Source organism: Ursus americanus, chromosome 21 (assembly GCF_024610735.1).
Source record: "Ursus americanus isolate L20-20 chromosome 21, mUrsAme1.1.p, whole genome shotgun sequence".
Classification (NCBI taxonomy): domain Eukaryota; kingdom Metazoa; phylum Chordata; class Mammalia; order Carnivora; family Ursidae; genus Ursus; species Ursus americanus.
Window position 1 is genome coordinate 44,854,966 of NC_142147.1, and position 18,541 is coordinate 44,873,506.

An 18,541-nucleotide genomic window follows, 5' to 3' on the forward strand; every position below is an offset into this window, starting at 1 on the left:
CCTGGTAAAGAGATTCTCCCCCATGCTGAAGAGCACAGGATCTCACCAAAAATGGAAAACAGAGCGGGGCTCTTGTCTACTAAAACGCTTTGCCAGCCCCCCACTGCTCCTTTTCCAGGCTTGAAGACTGCACACCCGGTATTGCTGAATCAAGGGCTTCCTGTTTACCATCCCCTGAATCTCGGAGCAACCTTGCGACAAACCCCAGTTGATTCACGACCTGCCAAGCCCTGGAGGGATCTCCATCTGGAGTCCACGACCTGGTTGAGCTCACCGGCAAGGCCTCCACCGGCCCTCTTCCAAGGCCCCTGGCCCTTGATTCTTTGGTGACGCAGAACCCTCTATGGTCCCTGAAAGGACACCCTGTCTCACCTCCGGGCCTTTGCATACGCTGGTCCCTTTTCCCAGAGTCACCTTCACCTTCCTACCCAACATCTTCCAACACCCAGGCCCTATGTACCTATTGGTCTTCATCTGCTTTTACTGGCAGTCCACGGTTTCTGTCGCCAGCTTTCAGCAGAGTCACGGCTGGCCTGAGATGGTTGGGAGCTCTGCTGCCCGTGGGGGGACAGGCATATTTCTAACTTTGGGAAGCCAAACAATGACAATTATACCACAGACTGTGGAAACACATCTTTATGAAACTGTTTTGTGTATACCCTCGATCCGCACTGTCCAAGAGGGGAGCCACCAGCCAGCCGTATGTGGCTACTTAAGCTTAAATTGATTAAATAAAAATGAAAATTCCAGCTCTCAGTTGCACTAGCCACATTTCACATTTCAAAAGCTCAACAGGCACCTATGACTACCGGCCATCCTCTCAGACACCACAAGTACTGAACACTTCTTTCATGGCCAAGACTCTCGGGGACAGCACCGTTTTCCTGGGTTCCCCACAGGGTCAGTGGAATCCTCACCCCCCAGGCAAGCCAAAGGAGTATTTCTCAAAGTGAGGACCAAGGGGACAAAGTGGGGAAAAAGATGTGTGATACTCGTTACAAAGGTCTGAGCTTCCTAGGACATACAGAGCTTTCAGAAATGAGAGGAAGACCGACTACCCAACAGACAAGTAAGCAAAGGTTATGAACAGACGGTTCCGAACAGGAAACTCATGTGGCCCTTGCACGTAGGAGAGGATACTCGAAATCACCCATACAGACAAAAGGGTCAGTGAAAACCACCTTAAGGTGCCACTTCCCACTGACCAGACTGGTAAAAATCCAACCATTAGAAAACAGAAGGCTGCGAGGACGCTCTTAGACATCTTAGAAATCACAAATGCAGATTCCCTGTGACCCAGAAATCCCACATCTAAGAGCTCCTCTTATAGGTCCCCCCGCACATACGTCGAACGAGGTAAGCACAGGGAACTTCACCGTGGTACCGCCTGTAATGAGCCAAAGCCTGGAAACAACGCCGATCACCATTTGTCAGGAACCACTCAGTAAACCTGGGGACACAGGTGTGCGGCTGTCTAAAACAAAAAGTACGGCGGCTCTCTGTAGACTGAAGCAGAAAAAGTCCCCAAGGAATGAACCATGAGAGACTGTGGACTCTGGGAAACAAACTGAGGGCTTCAGAGGGGAGAGGGGTGGGGGACTGGGATAGGCCGGTGATGGGTATTAAGGAGGGCACATATTGCATGGTGCACTGGGTGTTATACGCAAATAATGAGTCATGGAACATTGCATCGAAAACTGGGGATGTACTGTACGGTGACTAATATAACAAAATAAAAATTATTAATGAAAAAAAAAAGAAAGAAAGAAAGAAGAAAGAAAGAAAGAAAGAAAGAAAGAAAGAAAGAAAGAAAGAAAGAGTCCCCGAGACACACTGAGGAAGAAAAGAGAGTTCAGAAGTCTGTGTACGATGCTACCTTTTGTGTCAAAAGAACCAACCACGGGAGCAGGGTGCAAAAGTCTATCTGAATGAGCTCGTCCACCCGTGAAGCTCTCCAAGGACACAGAAGACGAGCGGCGAGTGTGGGGGCAGGGGTGTATGGGGCAGAAGTGACAGACACCTCCTGACACTGATTTTTGAACTAGGTAAATCTGTATCACTCTTCTGACGGTTAAATGGATCTCTTTAACACTGAATGTCTGAGCCATCACTTCAAAATCAGCGGCAATGCTCATTACAAGTGCAGCTCCCCGACCCTCCGCGGGTCTGCAGGCAGTGGGAGGCCCTGACGGGGCCCAAAGCTCCGTGCTGTTAAGCTCCACCCACGATTCCGATGCACCCTCCAGTCTGGGAACACAGAAGAATGTCTGCAGACTAAGAATCCCTGCTCTTTCCAGCTCTCAGAAGGGCTAAGACAGGCAAGTCCTAGGCAGGGCCCAAGGGACGCTGCCCATCTGTGGCCCCCCTCCTCACATGAGGCCGGGCCACTCTCAAAGGGCGGCCACACAGAGGCCCACACTCACCTCTCATCTGGAGAGTCTACGTGGAAGGTCCTCTCGATGACCGTGGTCCACTGCAGGCAGCGTATGACAAAGGTGTTGGGCCGTGGTCTCTCGGTCTTCATCAGCTGGCATTCTGCAGACAGAGAGAGGGGACAGAGCCGGGAGAGTGGGGGACAGCCCTGCTGGCCTGCAGCCCACATTCCGAGCCACTGCCTGCGTGCCACATGGTGTAGAGATACGTTAGTGACGGAGTCCGCCCTGGCCTTGTCTCTCTGGGGCTCAAGGTCCACTGTGTGTCGGGGAGGGGGACAGACCACCAGACAATGACAGCTCAGTGTCTCCGGGGGAGGCCCAGGAGGCAGCCAACCCAGCCCAGAGCTCAGGGGGTATCCCAGAAGGGGCATCTCTGCACTGAGCCCTCAACGAGATCAGAATGTAGTCAAACCACACAGAAGGGCGCATCACGTACAGAAGCCCAGAAGTGCGAGAGGGTCCAGCATGGTGAGGGAATGGCAGGTTCTGCTCTAGATGTAAGAAGGGGAGAAGAGAAGGACAGGCTGGAGGCGGACAGGAGCTGGACTGCAGGGCTTGGGGTGCATGGTGAGGAACTTGGGCTTTGTCTTGAGGACAAGAGGGAGCCACAAAAGGCTTTCAATAGGGAAAGGACATGAAGATATCTAAACAGATCCCTCTGTCTGCCATGGAGGTGGTGAGAGAGAAGGGAGGCCAGGAGCCGGGGGAGGAGGCCGGGGCTATGCCAGAGTGGGGCCGTGGGGAGGGGAGCAAAGGGCAGGGAGACAGGCCATAGAAGAGGTGGAGGCCACTAGGACGAGGCCAGGCCTCTGGCCTGAGCACTAGGAGGCAACAGGACCCTCCCTGAGATAGAGACGGAGAAGAGGCGGCTGGGGGAGGGGAGAGTTGAGAGCCAGTTTGGGACATGGTGGGTAAGTGGACTAGAGGACATCCAGGGAGAAATGCACAAGAAGCTGCTCGGGATAGCCTGACAGTTCAAGTGAGAAGCCAGCATGGGGCACTGCCACATCGGGGTCACCAGAACCCAGGGAAAGTGACAAGGACAAGGCATTAAGCAGGACAGAGAGGGGACTGGTGTGGGTGGGTGTGGCCTCAGATGCTGCCAGGGGGAGAAGCTGGCACAGGGAGCTGGGTGGGAGAGGGTGATCGTCTGGGCTGAGGAGTGGCAGAGGAGAAGGGGGTGCCTCTGAAATGTTCTCTGGAGGTGGGACAATGAGGACGTGGTGACCGATCCAGGGAGCAGGGAAGGAAGGAAGCAGGGGGTCGGGGGCAGGACTGTGGTTCTACAAGGCCCAGGCAAGGGATTTGGGCCTGCCAAGCTTTCACTGGCCAGCGTAAGGCTAGAAGGCACCACTTGGGGTACCATGGATGGGACGGAGGATGTGAAGTTAGCCCTGCGATCAGCTGAGCAGGAGACCATGCTGTCTGTCTCTAGGTTAGAGGGACAGAGAAGTGGGCCGTCACCAGAGCGCAGGAAGGATGGCAGGTGCCTGACACCCACCAGCACCACGGGTCCAGCTGGCAGATTTACAACTGCAGAGACGGTGCTGCCTGGGGCGAGGGCCTGGGGGAACGCCTGGCTTCTCCCTTCTTCCTGCTCCCCACAGGCCACCCGTTCAGCCCTCCCACCCCGGGCCAAGCTGACACAAAGGTGGGGCAGGTGGGAAATGGATTGGATGGCAAGCCGGACCTGGACAGGCCCGCACCCAAGAAAGGCCAACCCCCATGGGCCCCCTGGACCTGCCAGTGGTTGGTTCCCTGAGCACCTGACCTCTGGCCTGGCGTGCCCCAAGACGCACCTGCGACAGAGAAGTTGTTCAGGGGGGGCAGGGTCTGGTCAGGGGCGTCAGGCCGCTCCTTGTATCCAATGAAGGAGCCGTCACTCTTCAACAGGAAGTACCGGGGCCTCCAGGTCTTGATGTATTCACCTGAGTCGAGGCAGAGAGGAGGGAGAGAGGTCAGGGCAGGCAGCCCTGTGCGACAGCACCCCACAAAGGGCACCTGGGTGGGAGGAGGGTTCATGAGAGGGCCGGGAGGAGACCACCTCTGCTAGAGAAAAGCTCCAGGCAGCCCCCGCTGACGCAGGCCGGGCCAGGCCGGGCGCTGGGCAGGGCCCCAGTGATCCAGAGGTCAGGCCTGGCAGGAAGGCGCCTGCTGCAGTGCCCTAGGGCACCAGCTGCCTCCGCGTGTGGCCAGCAGCAAGCCATCCCGGCCATCCCTGCCAGCGCGTGGCCCGCTCCCAGGGGAGGCCCGGGCTTCCAAACACACATGCCCTGTGGCCCTGTAAGGCCAAATCCCATGGGCTGGTATTCACCAGGACAGCCGTGCAGGTGGATCAAATGTCAAAACACTGTGCCAGGCAGGGTATAACGGCTGCTGCGCCCTCTGAGTGCCCCTTGATTGCTTCCATTTGTTCGAACCAAGAATATCCAAGCACCCTGTGTTCACACGCCCACGCGGCAAGGACCCACTCCTCAGAGGGCCTTATTCGTAACTGTAAAAAGTGGAAACTCAAAAGTCTATCAGCTAATGAATGGAGAGACAGAACGTGGCACAGCCACACAAGAGACTCTCGGTCCTATGAAGAAGTTACAACTATACGCTACATACAACGTGGACGAACCATAACTTATGCTAAGTGAAAAAAGCTTGTGACCACAAACTATTCCATTTGTATAAAATGTCCAGAGTAGGCAAATCTACAGGTGAAAAGCAGATTTGTGGCTGCCTGGGACTGGGAGGGGGAAGTCTGGGGGGAGGTCGGAGGGGAATGGCCAAGGGGGAGGGCAGGGTTCTTTCCAGGGGAGTGGAAATGCTCTAAAACTGATGGTGGTGAGGGGTCTACAACTCTGACCACACCGAAAGCCACCGAACTGCATACTTTAAATTCCCGAATTGTATGACGTGTGAATTCTAGTGCTAGCTCTTAAAAAACATGAGATGGTAACCATAAGACATCCAGCTTAGGGCCCAACATACCACAGGTGCTCAATAAATGCTTGTCATCATCAGCCCACTGTGCAAGCAAGTAAACAAGACTGGGCCAGGCCCCCGACCCACATGGCACACGGGAAGCAGGACTGCAGGATGGGCTCTGAGCTGGGTGTGCTGTGTGGCCTCCAATAAGTCACTTCACTTCTCTGAGTCTTTGTCTCCTCTCATGCGGATATCCATTAACTGATGACGATGATCAGGTAACACTCTAGTAGTATTCCGTGTCAGGTACTGCCCCAAGTATCTTTCAGGACTTAACTTATTCAATTCTTTCATGTCGGTTCTAAATGACTCAATATATATAAAGTTCAAAAACCAACAAAATCCCAAATCCAACAGCACAAAGGAAGGATTATAGGACGTGACCAAGTGGGGTTATACCAGGAATGCAAAGGTGGTTCAATATATGAAAATCAATCAACGTAATACACATTAATAGAACAAAGGGGGAAAAAACCACATGATCATTTTGACTATGGCAGAAAAATACTTGACAAAACCCAATACCCTTTCATGATAAAAAAAAAACTCGGCAAGCTAGGAATAGAAGAGAATTCCCCCCACATGATAAAGGCATCTATGAAAAATTCACAGTTAACATCATTCAGTGATGAAAGACTGAAACTTTCTCATTAACATCAAGGAAAAAACCAAGATGTCTACTGCTTTCACCACTGCTGTTAAACACTGCACTAGAAGTTCTAGCCAGAGAAAAAGAAAAAGAAAGAGATAAAAGGCACTGAACTTGAAAAGGAATAAGTAAAACTATCACAAGGAATCCACAAAGTAATGACAAGAGCTAATAAATCCGGCAAGATTGACACACAAAAACCAGCTGTTGTTTCTATACGTTAGCAATACACAATCCATAAAGGGACTTTTTTAAAAATCCCATTTGCAAAAGCACAAGGAGGCAAAAGATGTACACACTAAAAACTACAAGACACTGCTGAAAGAAATTAAAGTCCCAAACAAATGCAGAGATATCCTATGTTCATGGATTGGAAGGCTTCACATATGTTAAGATGGCGACACTGCCCAAAGTGATCTACATATTCAACATGGGATGGTACCTATCAAAATTCCAACAACCTTTTTTGCAGAAATAGAAAAGTCAATCTTCATACTTCCCGATTTCAAAACTTAAAAGTTTTGATTTCAAAACTATAAAGATACCATAATCAAATCAGTGTGGTCTGAGCATAGACAGATAGACCAATGGAATAGAACTGGGAGTCAAAAAATAAACGCACACATATGGTCAATCAGTTTTCAACAAGGGTGCTAAGAGCATTCTGTGGGGAAAGAATAGTTTCTTCAACAACTGGTGGAACAACAGGACAACCACAGGCAAAAGAATAGAGATGGACTTCAGCCTCGCACCATACACCATATATAAAAATTAACTCAACATGGATCTACTTAAATATAAGAGCTAAAATGGTAAACTCTTAGAAGAATACATGGGGTAAGTCTTCATGACCCTGGATTTGGCAATCGATTCTTTGATATGACACCAAAATTACAAGCAACAAAAGAAAGAAAATAAAGTAGATCATTAAAAATAAAACTTTTGTGCAAAGGACATTATCAGGAAGATAAAAAGACAACCAACAGAACAGGCAAAATATCTGCAAATCATAGCACTAATTAGGGTCTAGTTTCCAGAATATATAAAGAGTTCTTACAACTCAACAACAAAAAGATAAATAGCCCAATTAAAAAATGGGCAAAGGGATTGCATGGGCATTTCTCTAAAGATATAAAAATGGCCACTATACACATGAAAAGATGCTCAACATCATCAGTCATTAGGAAAACGTAAGTCAAAACCATGATGAGCTACCGCCTCACAGCCACTAGGACTGTAATTTAAGAGAAAGAAAAGAAAACGGGCATCCGAGTGGCTCAGTTAAGTGTCTGACGCTTTTCTTTTTTTAAGATTTTATTTTATTTTTTTTAAAGATTTTTATTTATTTATGTGACAGAGAGACAGCCAGCGAGAGAGGGAACACAGCAGGGGAGAGGGAGAGGAAGAAGCAGGCTCCCAGCGGAGGAGCCTGATGTGAGACTCGATCCTGGAACACTGGGATCACGCCCGGAGCCGAAGGCAGACGCTTAACGAATGCACCACCCAGGCGCCCCTAAGATTTTATTTTTTTATTTGACAGAGAGAGAGTGCTCACAAAAGCAGGGGGAGCGGCAGGCAGAGGGAGAGGGAGAAGCAGGCTCCGCACTGAGCAGGGAGCCCAACTCGGGGCTCGATCCCAGGACCCTGAGATCATGACCTGAGCTGACGGCAGACGCTTAACTAACTGAGCCACCCAGGTGCCCCGCATCTGACTCTTGATTTCAGCTCATGTCATGATCTCATGTTGAGGGATGGAGCCCTGTGTCGGGCTCTGTGCTGGGCATGGAGCCTATTTAGGATTCTCTCTCTCCCTTTGCCCCTCCCCCTTCTAAAAATATTTTTTAAAAAATAATAAAAGAGAAAGAAAAGAAAAGAGACAAAACAAGTGCTGGTGAGGATGTGGGAGAAAACGAAACCCTTGTGCACTGCTGGTGGGAATGTGAAATGCTACGGCTCTGTGGAAAAGGCTGGTGCTTCCTCAAAAACTTAAATACAAAATACACTATAGGTCATAAATGCAGAATATACAACCCTGATACACATAAACGTAAATACATATATTACCTAATCAGAGTGCATCAGATTGTAATTACAGAATATACGACCCAATTTATATAACCTGTAGAGATACAGATTATAAACACAGAACATGTGACCCAGCAATTCCACTCCTAGGTATGGACCCAAAAGAACTGAAAACAAGTACTCAAATGCTTGTACACCAATGTTCGTAGCAGCTCTATTCACAGTAGCCAAAAGGTAGAAATAGCCCAAATGTTCATCAACCGATGTATGGATAAACAAAATGTGGTATTTTCATACAACGGAATGTTGTTTGGCCATAAGAAGGAAAGAAGTACTGATCCCAGCTACGATATGGATGAACTCAAAGACACTGTGGTAAGTGAAAGGGAGCCGGACACAAAACGCCACCTATTGTATGATTCATTTGTATGAGATGTCCGTAATAACTAAATCCTTAGAGACAGAAAACAAATCAAAACAAATCGGAGGCTGCCAGGGGCTAGGAAGAGGGGGGAATGGGGAGTGACAGCTTAATACGTACGAGGTTTTCTTTCAGGGAGATGAAAATGTTTTCGAACTAGACAGAGGGGTGGTGACACCACATCGTTGAGTGTACTAAACGCTACTGAACTCTACACTTTGAAATGGTAAACTTTGTGTTATGCAAATTTTACCTCCATTTTAATTTTTTAAAAAGATTTTATTTATTTGAGATACAGTGAGCACGAGCTGGGGTGGGGGGCAGAGGGAGAGGGAGAAGCAGACCCCCGCTGAGCAAGGAGCCTGATTTAGGACTTGATCCCAGGACCCTGGGATCATGACTTGAGCTGAAAGCAGACGCTTAACCAACTGAGCCACCCAGGCATCCCAATTTTATCTCCACTTTAAAGAGCAAAACACACAAACAAACAAACAAACAAACAAAAAAACCAGAAAAACACACACTAAGGCTACTGGAAGTTAGGAAAGCGTTCCTGTCTGGGAAGGGCAGAGGGCTTCTGGGGACTGTCTTGTTCTATATCTTGATCTGGACATTGGTTCTAGAGTGAGTTTATGATCCAGGCACTCACCTGCGGTATTTTCTGTATTGGTAATAAAGGGGGGGGGGAGAAACCTAGAAGGAAAGGGAAAACATCTTCACAACAATCCCATTTTACCAACAAGAAAACTGAAGCCCAGAGGCTCCATTACTTGCCTGTTAACTGGGAGAGCTGGGATTGGAAGTCAGGTTTAATCCGTCCAGAGTCCACGCTCTTGACCACTACACTGCCTGCCTCACAACTGGCAGACGGGGGCTGGCCTGCTGGGGACCGGCAGAAGGTGTGCAGAGGCTGTGTCAGAAAGGGGACTGGCGCAGGGCATGAGGGACTCCAAAAGCAGACCCTGCTCAGCAAAAGGTAGCCTGTAGGCCAGACCTTGAGAATGCTGGTTCAGGAGGCAGAGGGTAAGTCTTTGCCGAATCCTGGGTAAATCAGTCTTCCTGCCAAGCCTCAGCTTCCTTGCCTACAAGATGGCGCCGGCCTCCCAGGGCAGCTATGGAAACGCCACAAAACTGGGCTTGCCTAGAGCAGAGCCCTGTGCCTGGCACCGGACGGGCACATGGCAAACTGGGGCTCTATTACTTTAACCACCAGCGGTGGGGTGAGATGGCACAGGTACCCACCTGCCCTTGCCCACCTCTGCTCAGAATGGTGGGCCATGGGTTGGGGGGGGGGGCACACCTGGCTGGCTCTGTCAGAAGAGCATACGATTCTGGATCTTGGGGTCGTGAGTTCAAGCCCCAAGTTGGGCCTAGAGCTTACTTAAAAAAAAAAAAAAAAAAAAAAAAAAAGAATGGCGGGCAATGGGAGGCCCAGGAGCACCGTGCATCCTTGTGTGTACGGTGCAAACCCAAGGTGGGTGCGTCCCAGCGAGGCCATCCCAGCAGCTCATCTGGGCCCCTGCAGCATGAATGGAGGCACTGAAGGCCTAAGAGGGGCTGAGACCCATTTAATGCCGTCGGCAGCCCTAGACCAGACCCAAGCTCCCGCCCCAGCAACAGCTCTCTGGCTGCCTCCAGGGCTCCTCACAGCCCAGCCCAGTGAGCCACGGGCCTGGGGACACTCAGGGACTGAGACCCTGGCAACACCCTAACACACTCATACCACCCACACACAATCCCAATCATTCATTCAGCAATCAGTTATTGAGCACCTACTGCATGCCAAGAACTTTCCTAGGCCCTGGAGATACCACAGTAAACAGCCAGATAAAATCCCTGCCCTCAGAGAACTGATTAGATCAGAGGCCTAGGTTGTTAACCCATTTTACAGATGTGAAACCAAGACTCAGAAAGGTGACAGAGCTTGCTCCGAGTCACCAAGAGGAAGTGGCGAGCCAGGGTTAGAACTCTGACATCTGCCAAGGCTCGGAAAGCTCCATCGACAGCTGTAAACTCACGGCCCACCCTGGGCGGGTAGCGCCAAGGTGCCTCAAATACCACCCATGCCCGGAAAGGGCAGTGGGAAACAGGTCTCCCTTGCCCAGTCTGATCGTGGAGGCCTGGCCCTGGGGATCACCTCCATGCCTCATCACTGCTCTGTGTCTGCAGACTGGGACAGGGCAAGATGGGTGGGCACTTCTCCTGGTTCCCACGGGGCTGGCCCCCTCAGCCTCCTTGCCTCTTCAAATACATTCAGTCCACTCTCCCTCCAGACCCACGGCTGGCCCCTTCACCTGCACTCTCCTGCCCCAGTTAGCCCTGGGGCTCGTTCCCTGCACTCCTGCGGGTCTTTATCAAATGTCCCTTCTCAGTGAGACCCTCCCTGACCGCCTTGTTTACGACAGCTCCCCCTGCTTCCTCCCATATCCCTTCTCACATTGCTCAATTGTTCTCCATGGCCCTTACCACCGCTGCACGCACTGGTCCACTTGGGTGCCGCCCACCTTCCCCACTAAATGTAAGACATCAACGTGAGAAGGGGAACCTTCGCCTATCTGGTTCACTGCCGAGTCGCCAGTGCCTGGAGCACAGTAGCTGCTCCGTATGCGTCTGCTGACTGAATGCACGCACACAGAGAGCGGCTCCCATTAGGCTTGGCCCCCTCCCTCCCTCCCTAGGAGAAGGTCCACGGAAGCCAGAACAGTCTGCCTCTTTCACTCCACAGTGCCTGGACAGCTGCCCCCCCACCAAGCCAGTGAGCACAACGCTTCTGGGGACAGGAGGCCTGGGCTCTAACAGGGTAGGCTGTTAGGCTCTTCACTGTCAATGACTTCATTTCTCCAGGCCTCAGTTGCCCACCCATACAAGCAGACAAGGCCATGCCCTGGCTCCTGGTGCCCTGGGCTCAGGTCACCTGCACGGTTAATTAAAGCCAAGGTCCTACCTGTGGCCTCCAGGGCCCAGGGTGGTTGGATGCAACATCTGGCTCGTCCTCGCTCTCTCCACTCCAGCCAGCCTGGTCAACTCAACCAGACACACTCCCATCTTCGTCCCTGCTGTCCTGTTCCGTGGGACAGCCTTGCCCAGCTATGCGTGTGGCTCACTCCCTGGCCTCCCCCCGCCCAGGTGTCCATCACTGTCCCCTCCTCAGAGAGGCTCGCCCTCAGAGTCCCTACTGCTCACAACAGCACTCCTCACCACCTGACATCGTATGTCTGCTTCTCTGTTCGCTGTCCCCAGCCCCCACTAGAATGTAAACTCCATGAGGGCACCACACGTCCCAGGAGTCTGGGAGCCTGAGCCAGCCTGGCACAGCACACACACTGAGTAACTACAGAAAGAATGAATGCTGAGGTATTACCTCACTGTGTTACTTCAGTTAAGTGACCTCCCCTCTCCAAGCCTCAGTTTCTTCTTCTATAAAATGGGGCTATGACTGAGACCATGAATGCAGAGGCAGACTCGAGATTGGCCTGGGGGCTCACACAGGATGATGCCCAGCAAGGCCGGGGACTCGGGCCCAGGCAAATCTGCAGCTCCCCAGGCTGCTGCTGAAGGATTCCATGAAACAGGCTTGGAAGTTGCTGTTGGCCTGGGGCTGGCAGGTAGGGCTCAGCCCTCCCTGGGCACCAGCTGCCAGGAGGAAAGCCAAGGCAGGAGGGGAGATACGCCACCCAGTGGACAAATGCTGCCCCTTACCACGCTTGTGGAGCCAGCCTTCCTTGATGACAGACACCTCGTTCATGGTGGCAGGGTGACACGCTGTCACCTAGCTTGGGACAGCTCAGGGCAGCAGGACATGCAGGAGGCGCGGTGGACAGAGCACAGTCTGCAAGACAAGAGAGGAGCTCATCAGAACACAAGGGGGATTCAGCCACAGCCCCTGCCCTCAGGATGGCCAGGCTCTCCGACCCTCGGGCTGTTCTGCTGGCGCCGCACAGGGTGGAGTCCGTGAGGATAGGGAGCCCTGCCCACTTGGCCCAGTCCGGGGAGGAAGATGTGGCCTCGTCCTCGGGGACTCCAACTGGGGATTGGGGTGGGGGGAGCATGACCCTGCCCTCAGAGCCTTACTCCTGAGGGAACAGAGCTCCCTGGCCTGCGCAGGCCTTGCTGAGCAGCGGCAGCCCTTCCACCCACCTTCAGCCCAGACAAGGCTGGAGGGAAGGAGCTGTGGCTCCACCCGTGTCACTCCCAGGCCCCCACACTGAGGTAACCTGGGATGAATCAGACAGCCCTGGGCACCTGAGGGAGTGCTCAAAGCCACCAGCATCTGCCTGCCACCCCCCAGCCCGACACGCAGACACACACATGCGCACACACACTTTCTCCGCCCCCTCCCCTCCTTCCAACCTACCACCCTTAGCAAACCAAGTGCCCCCAAGCCCCTGCTCCGAACCACCCTATGTCACTCCCTCAGACTCAGTCCCCTCTTTGCCCCCACCAGATGACTGAGGGAAGACAAGTCTCCAACGCTCAGGATCTTGAACAAGACAGCAACCTACTGTGTATGCACTTGTCTGGGGCTTAAGAGCCAGTCCCGGGGGCTCCATCAAGGCCCCAGTCCCTTCCCCGAGACCTCTACTTCCGTCCTCAGAGACCAGCAGCCGACAGACTGACAGACGCCGAGGCCACTGCATCGTCTCAGGTTCCCAGGGTGGAAGGGAGAAGGGCGGGAGGCAGCCGCCCGCTGGGCCCCTACCTGGAGCCACAGGCCTGGAAAGGGGCCACGGAGCCCAAGGCGCCTTTCGCCTTTCCCGGCCTGGGGTTATTTGCGGACAGCAGGTCAGGAGCTACATCGGCCCCCAGAGAAGTGGCAGCTGGCTCTAGGGACACCGAGGGCATCAGCTTTCTCTCATGCCCCAGGGGAGCTGGTGGGCCGGACGCACTACTGCCTGGCATGTGACAGTGGCAGGCTGCCCGGGTCCAGGCAGGGAAGGGAGCTAAGTGGGAGGAAGCGAAAGGAAAGACAAGATGGGCAGTGACAGAGAAGTAAACAGCAGGGTGAGAAATCACGTTCTGGACTCTGAGCCGCAAAGGCAGGGCCAGGAGCAGCACAGGGGCTCCCTCTGGCAGCAGGCAGACCAGTCCCAAGGGGCTCACGCTCCACGCAGGAACACCCAGGACCGCAGAGCCTGAAGATCCCACCGGCCTGCACGTCCACCTCTGATGTGACCGGTCTCTGCACCTGCCCTGCCCCACGCCCCGCCTCCTGCCCTCCGGGTGGCCTGGCTCACTGGCTCAGGTCCAGCGCTCTCCTCTCCCTCGAGGGCCCCCCCCACCCCCTCCCTAGATTCCCTGCTCCGTTATTGCTCCCTTCGATCTGTCCCCATTCACCAGCTGGACCGCTCAAACCTGACCCTGTCCTTCCCCCACTCAAAACCCTTCCATGGCTTCCCGCTGGCCTCGGGAAAGAGCCAAGCTCCCTCATTTGGGATTCGAGGCCCTTCAGGACCCGGCCTCTGCTGACCTTCACTCCAGCTGCCTCCTGCCCCTGCTCAGCCCAACAGTCCCGACTGTCCATCCACCCGCTTCCTGATGCCTCTCCCAACTGCCCTGGCCTTCTCCCCGGGCTCTGAGTCTCTGCTTTCAACCCTTAGACTCCATCCAAATCTGGCCCCGTCCCTCCAGGTTAAAAACCCTTCCAGGGTTCCCCAGCGTGCTCAGACGGAACAAAGTCGTTCCCACCACAAGCCTAGGGTCACCTAAAAAGCTCTCCATAAAACTTAATGACCGTGACAATAATTATACCCGGTACTACCTCTGTCTCCAGCCCCCCCCCAACCAGGCTTCTGTCTCTCAGGCCCATCCCTCTGGCCTCCATCCCCTGTACCTTCTGTGGGTTCTCCCTCCTCCTTGAGGTCTCAGCTGAACCAAAGCCTCCTCCAGGAAGCCTTCCTGACCTCAGAGGCTGCCTGGGTGCTCTGTGTGCACCTCCTCGGCCAATTCTCCCGACACCTATTAAGTGCTAGTCTAGTGGACCAGCACAGCATCTGGATATCTGCCGAGTAGGTAATGAATGAACCCAGCTCTCCCCAGTCCAGGACCAGACTGAGCCATGGAAACATTTCCAGAGTCTATTCACGCCACCAATCTCTGAGCGTATCCTAAGCTCCAGACAACCAGAGGGGTACCAGAATGAAGCATCAGGAAGACACAGCCCCTGCCATCGCAAAGCTCACATCCCAGTGGAAGAGGCAGACAAGGCACGAGTGCGCACGGAACAGTGTCAGGTGGCAGAGAGGCTCTGAGAAGCAAAGTAGAGCAGAGGAAAGGGTGGCGGGGAATGTGGGGTGTTATGTTAGCCGTGTGGTATGGGGTACATGTGAGGAGGGAAGGAGCCATGCTGCCACGTAGGGAAAAGAATTTCAGGCAGGGGAATAGCAAGTGCAAAGCCTCTGAGTCAGGAAATACTTGTAGAGCATGAAGAACTGCCAAGGGCCAGTGTGGCCAAGGAGTGAGGAGAGGTGGGCAGGAAGAACACACAGGGCCTGACGCGAGGCGGTGGTGGGAAGTTCGAGAAGTCTTCCCCTGATGTAGGGGCTGACACTGCACTTTCCCCGGTACCAGCTCAGTTTGGAAGTTTCAAAGAACCGGGATGGAGAACCCAAGTCCCAAGGAAGGGTGGATGTGGAAGAATAGACCAGGGGCCTGACGTCCAACCTCAGCTCTCCCCTCCCATCCCCAGCCCGGCAACTTCACCTCCGCTATTCCACATGTCTTGGGGTATCAGCGCTGAAGCACCCTCTGCGTGCAGAGGCTCGGCCCACTGCCTGGCCTGGCCCCCGGGGAACACTCAAACACGTGGGTGAGCACTCAAACACGCAGCTGCTGTGATCAGAGAGAAGCAAAGGCAGCCAGGTGTGGCCATGAGTGGTCAGGGTCGCAGAGTCCGAGAGCCACTGCCAGCTGGGTGGCCTTGAGCAATCAGGGTGCCGGTGCCCTCATGGAGACCCTCCTGAATGATCCCAACCGCCCCACCAGAGGGGCAGTGACCAGGCCCAGGGGAGGGCAGAAGCTCAGAGCGTGGAAGCCATTTACCTCAGGTCTTCCTGCTGAGGAGTGGCGGAAGCCCTGGCCACTGCTTAGCACCCCGGGGCCACTTTTTACATTCCCATTTCGGCAATTAAGAAGCCAGAGGCAGCCTGAGCGAGGGCAGGGGGAGGAACTGGAAGATCCCCTGCGCCCTGCCTGGATCCAGCCCGTCCTCCCACTGAGGGTGGCGCCTCCGCTGAGGTGTCTGTGACGCAGTACTGAGGTGATGAAATACCAGGCACGGAAGCCAGGGGGATGGCCTGCTCCCTGGGGAGCTGCTGGCGGAGGCCGCCCAGGCGAGAGGACAGAGAACAGTCTCTGGAAGCCAGGTGTCAGCACGCAGGGGCCTGCCCTGGCCGCCAGCCCGCAGGCAGCACACCCCAGGGCAGGGAGGACCTAGACGGTCCCATCCCCACTCGCTGCTTCCTTGAGTGTCTGGGCCTGAGTCGGCCGAGAGCCTGGGCCAGAGCTGCAGCCTGTAGGCTTGAGGTGAGGCCCCTGGAAGGCAAGGCGAAAAGAGCAAGGCCACTTCACAAGAGAGGACACCCACACTACAAGGAACACACATAATCTCATTATTTAGGGATTTATGCAAATTAAAATCATCCAGCAGAATGGCAGAAATTTTAAGAACAGACAATGCCAAGAGTTGACAAAGGTATCAATGAATACCGGTGGAAGTATAAAATGGTTAGACCACTACGGAAAATTGCTTGGCAGTAAAAATTTAAACTCAATATGTGCCCACACCCCATGACCCAGCAATTCCACAACCCAACCCGAAAGACAGGAGTGTGTTTGTTTACCAAGGGACATATAGTAGAATGTTCACAGCAGCAATACTCACAGTAACCCCCAAACTGGAAACAGACCGAGTGTCTACCCACAGGAGAACGGATAAACAAACGGAGGTAAATTCATACAGCAGAACGTTCTTCCACTCACTACTGACACATACAACAGGGAAACAGCGTAAGGTTACCACGAAATAAACAGAAGAAACCAGACACACAACAACACATCAAGACTGCGTCCATTCACAGTGAGTTTGGAACGGGCAACACCTCACTACATGTTTAGGGGTGCCTTTCTCACTTATAAAACTATGCTGAACGTCAAGGAAACAAATCTGCAAAAGTCGGGAGAGCGGGTAGGAGCGCGGAAGGGGGAATTTCTGGGAGAGGACCGTGTTCTGTTGTGGTTACACAGGGCTCTGCTCTATAGCTGTTTGTTATACTGCACCATACAAAATGGGTTTAATATATTTTTCTGTACCATATGACAAAAGAAATAACTATAAAAACAAAAAAACACCTGGGTTTGAGAGTCCAAAGAATGCGGGGGAGCCAAAATCAGGCCTCCTGGCTTCCAGGGCTCGCCCTCCCCAAGGCTGGTGTGCCTGGATTTTCCCCTCAAGAAGGCCAGCTCACCAATGAGGAAGGAGAGGCATCAGAGATCCAGAGGATCCGAATTTCACCCCCAGGCTCTGCTGGCTTCCCAGCTGTGTGGCCACAGGCAGGTGACGCCCTGACCTCTGTGACTGCAGAGCTTGCCTCTGTACAGTGATCCTGCTGGAGAAGGGCTACGCACCCCAGCAGGGAGCAGGCGCACACTCCCAGCCCACAGCGTGGGGAGGGGGCTGGAGGGAGGGGAGGGGACGTCTAGCTCCGCACAGAAGGCAACTGAACAGGGATGAAGATCACTGCTCTCGGGGGTCAGCTCTGAGCAGGGAGGGGAAGGCGACTGGACTGCGGTCCCCGAGGAGGCTCCAACTACTCTGACGAGCTTTTATTGGTTTCAAGAGCTGCTGAGTACACGGGTATCACTGACATACTCTACCGTTTGAGCTGAAACGCTCTACAATAATTTATTTTAAAACTTCTTTAAGACATTTAAAGAAGTATTCTCATCGATCTGACTCACAGGTGTTACTTATTACTCAATGGTTTCCAAACTGTACCTTCTTCAGAAGCTTTAGCTCACGCGCCAGAGTCAGATCCGTGAGAGGCAACTCACAGGAGGGCAGGCCCTCGTGGCAGCTCTGGCAAGGGACTGGGTCCTGGGAAGGGTCCTTCCAAACCTGTTTCCTCATCTATAAAATTAGGGTTGTGTGGTTCCTGTTGCTTGGGGAGGGAGAGGGAGTGCTGTGAAGGCTCACCGAGCTCTAGCACTTCTGTCCTCCCCCCTCCTATAGCCTGGGACCCTGTAACCATCCGAGTTGGAGCCCATCCCTCCTGTGCTCAAACCCTCCGGTGTCCCCATCTTACCCCGAGTAAAAGCCAGAGTCCTTATAGCCGCCTCAGGACCCTATGAGGCCTGTATGGTTCCCCCTTTACTTCTCCAAACACAGTCCATTTCAGCATTGCCTAGTCCTGTGGCTCCTCCAACGCACCAGGACGTCCCTACCTCAGGGCCCTTGCACGTGCTGCTCCCTTGGTCAGAATGCTCTGCTCCCAGGTACCTGAGGGGCTCTACCCCACTTTCTTCAGCCTCTGCCCACATGCCACGTTCTTCAAGAAGCCTTCCCAAGCAGACAAAAGGGAGCACCCATCCTACCTCCCTTTACCCTTTATTTTTCTCTATACCTCTCCTTATCCTTTACTTTTCTCCGTAAGCATTTATCATCGCTGACGTTATGTATTTACTTGTTCATCAGCTTACTGTCGACCTCTCCCTACTAGGATGTCAGCATGGTAAGAACATGGGCTATGGCCTGTCTTGGGCCCTGCTGGATCCTCTGAGCCGTGCAAGATGCTGGGTACACAGTGGGCACTTGAAAAGCTATTTGTGGAATGAATGTGCAGAGAGTGAAGCCCTGTGCCCAGAACAGGCTCAGAGTAAGTTAGATTCCTTCCCTTGCCACTCGTCAAGTCCTTTTTTCCTCCGGCCCCCCTCTCCCTGACCTGGTTTCTATGCCAGACGGCACAGATGGCATAAGGGAGGCAGGAGGGGAGGCCGAGGCTCTGCAGCTCCTGGAGCTGGAGACAGCAGGGTGGGGCTCAT

The 18,541-nt window shown here is 53.3% G+C and overlaps 1 protein-coding gene across 4 annotated transcripts in view; it reads right to left on the reverse strand.

Annotated features, from left to right (window-relative positions):
* AKT2 (AKT serine/threonine kinase 2) overlaps window positions 1-18,541 on the reverse strand; it is a 49,760-nt gene that overhangs the window by 18,569 nt on the left and 12,650 nt on the right. For 2 of the 4 annotated variants that reach the window (XM_045785306.2, XM_045785337.2), the window contains exons 2-4: window positions 12,206-12,335; window positions 4,235-4,363; window positions 2,424-2,535 (exon numbers count right to left, since the gene is read on the reverse strand). In XM_045785306.2, the coding sequence (XP_045641262.1) occupies window positions 2,424-2,535; window positions 4,235-4,363; window positions 12,206-12,251 (287 nt within the window). In that variant the 5' untranslated portion in view covers window positions 12,252-12,335. Of the gene's footprint in view, window positions 1-2,423; window positions 2,536-4,234; window positions 4,364-4,479; window positions 4,499-12,205; window positions 12,336-13,008; window positions 13,150-18,541 lie in introns of those variants that run through there. The other 2 variants (XM_045785315.2, XM_087870789.1) reach the window with 2 other exon arrangements.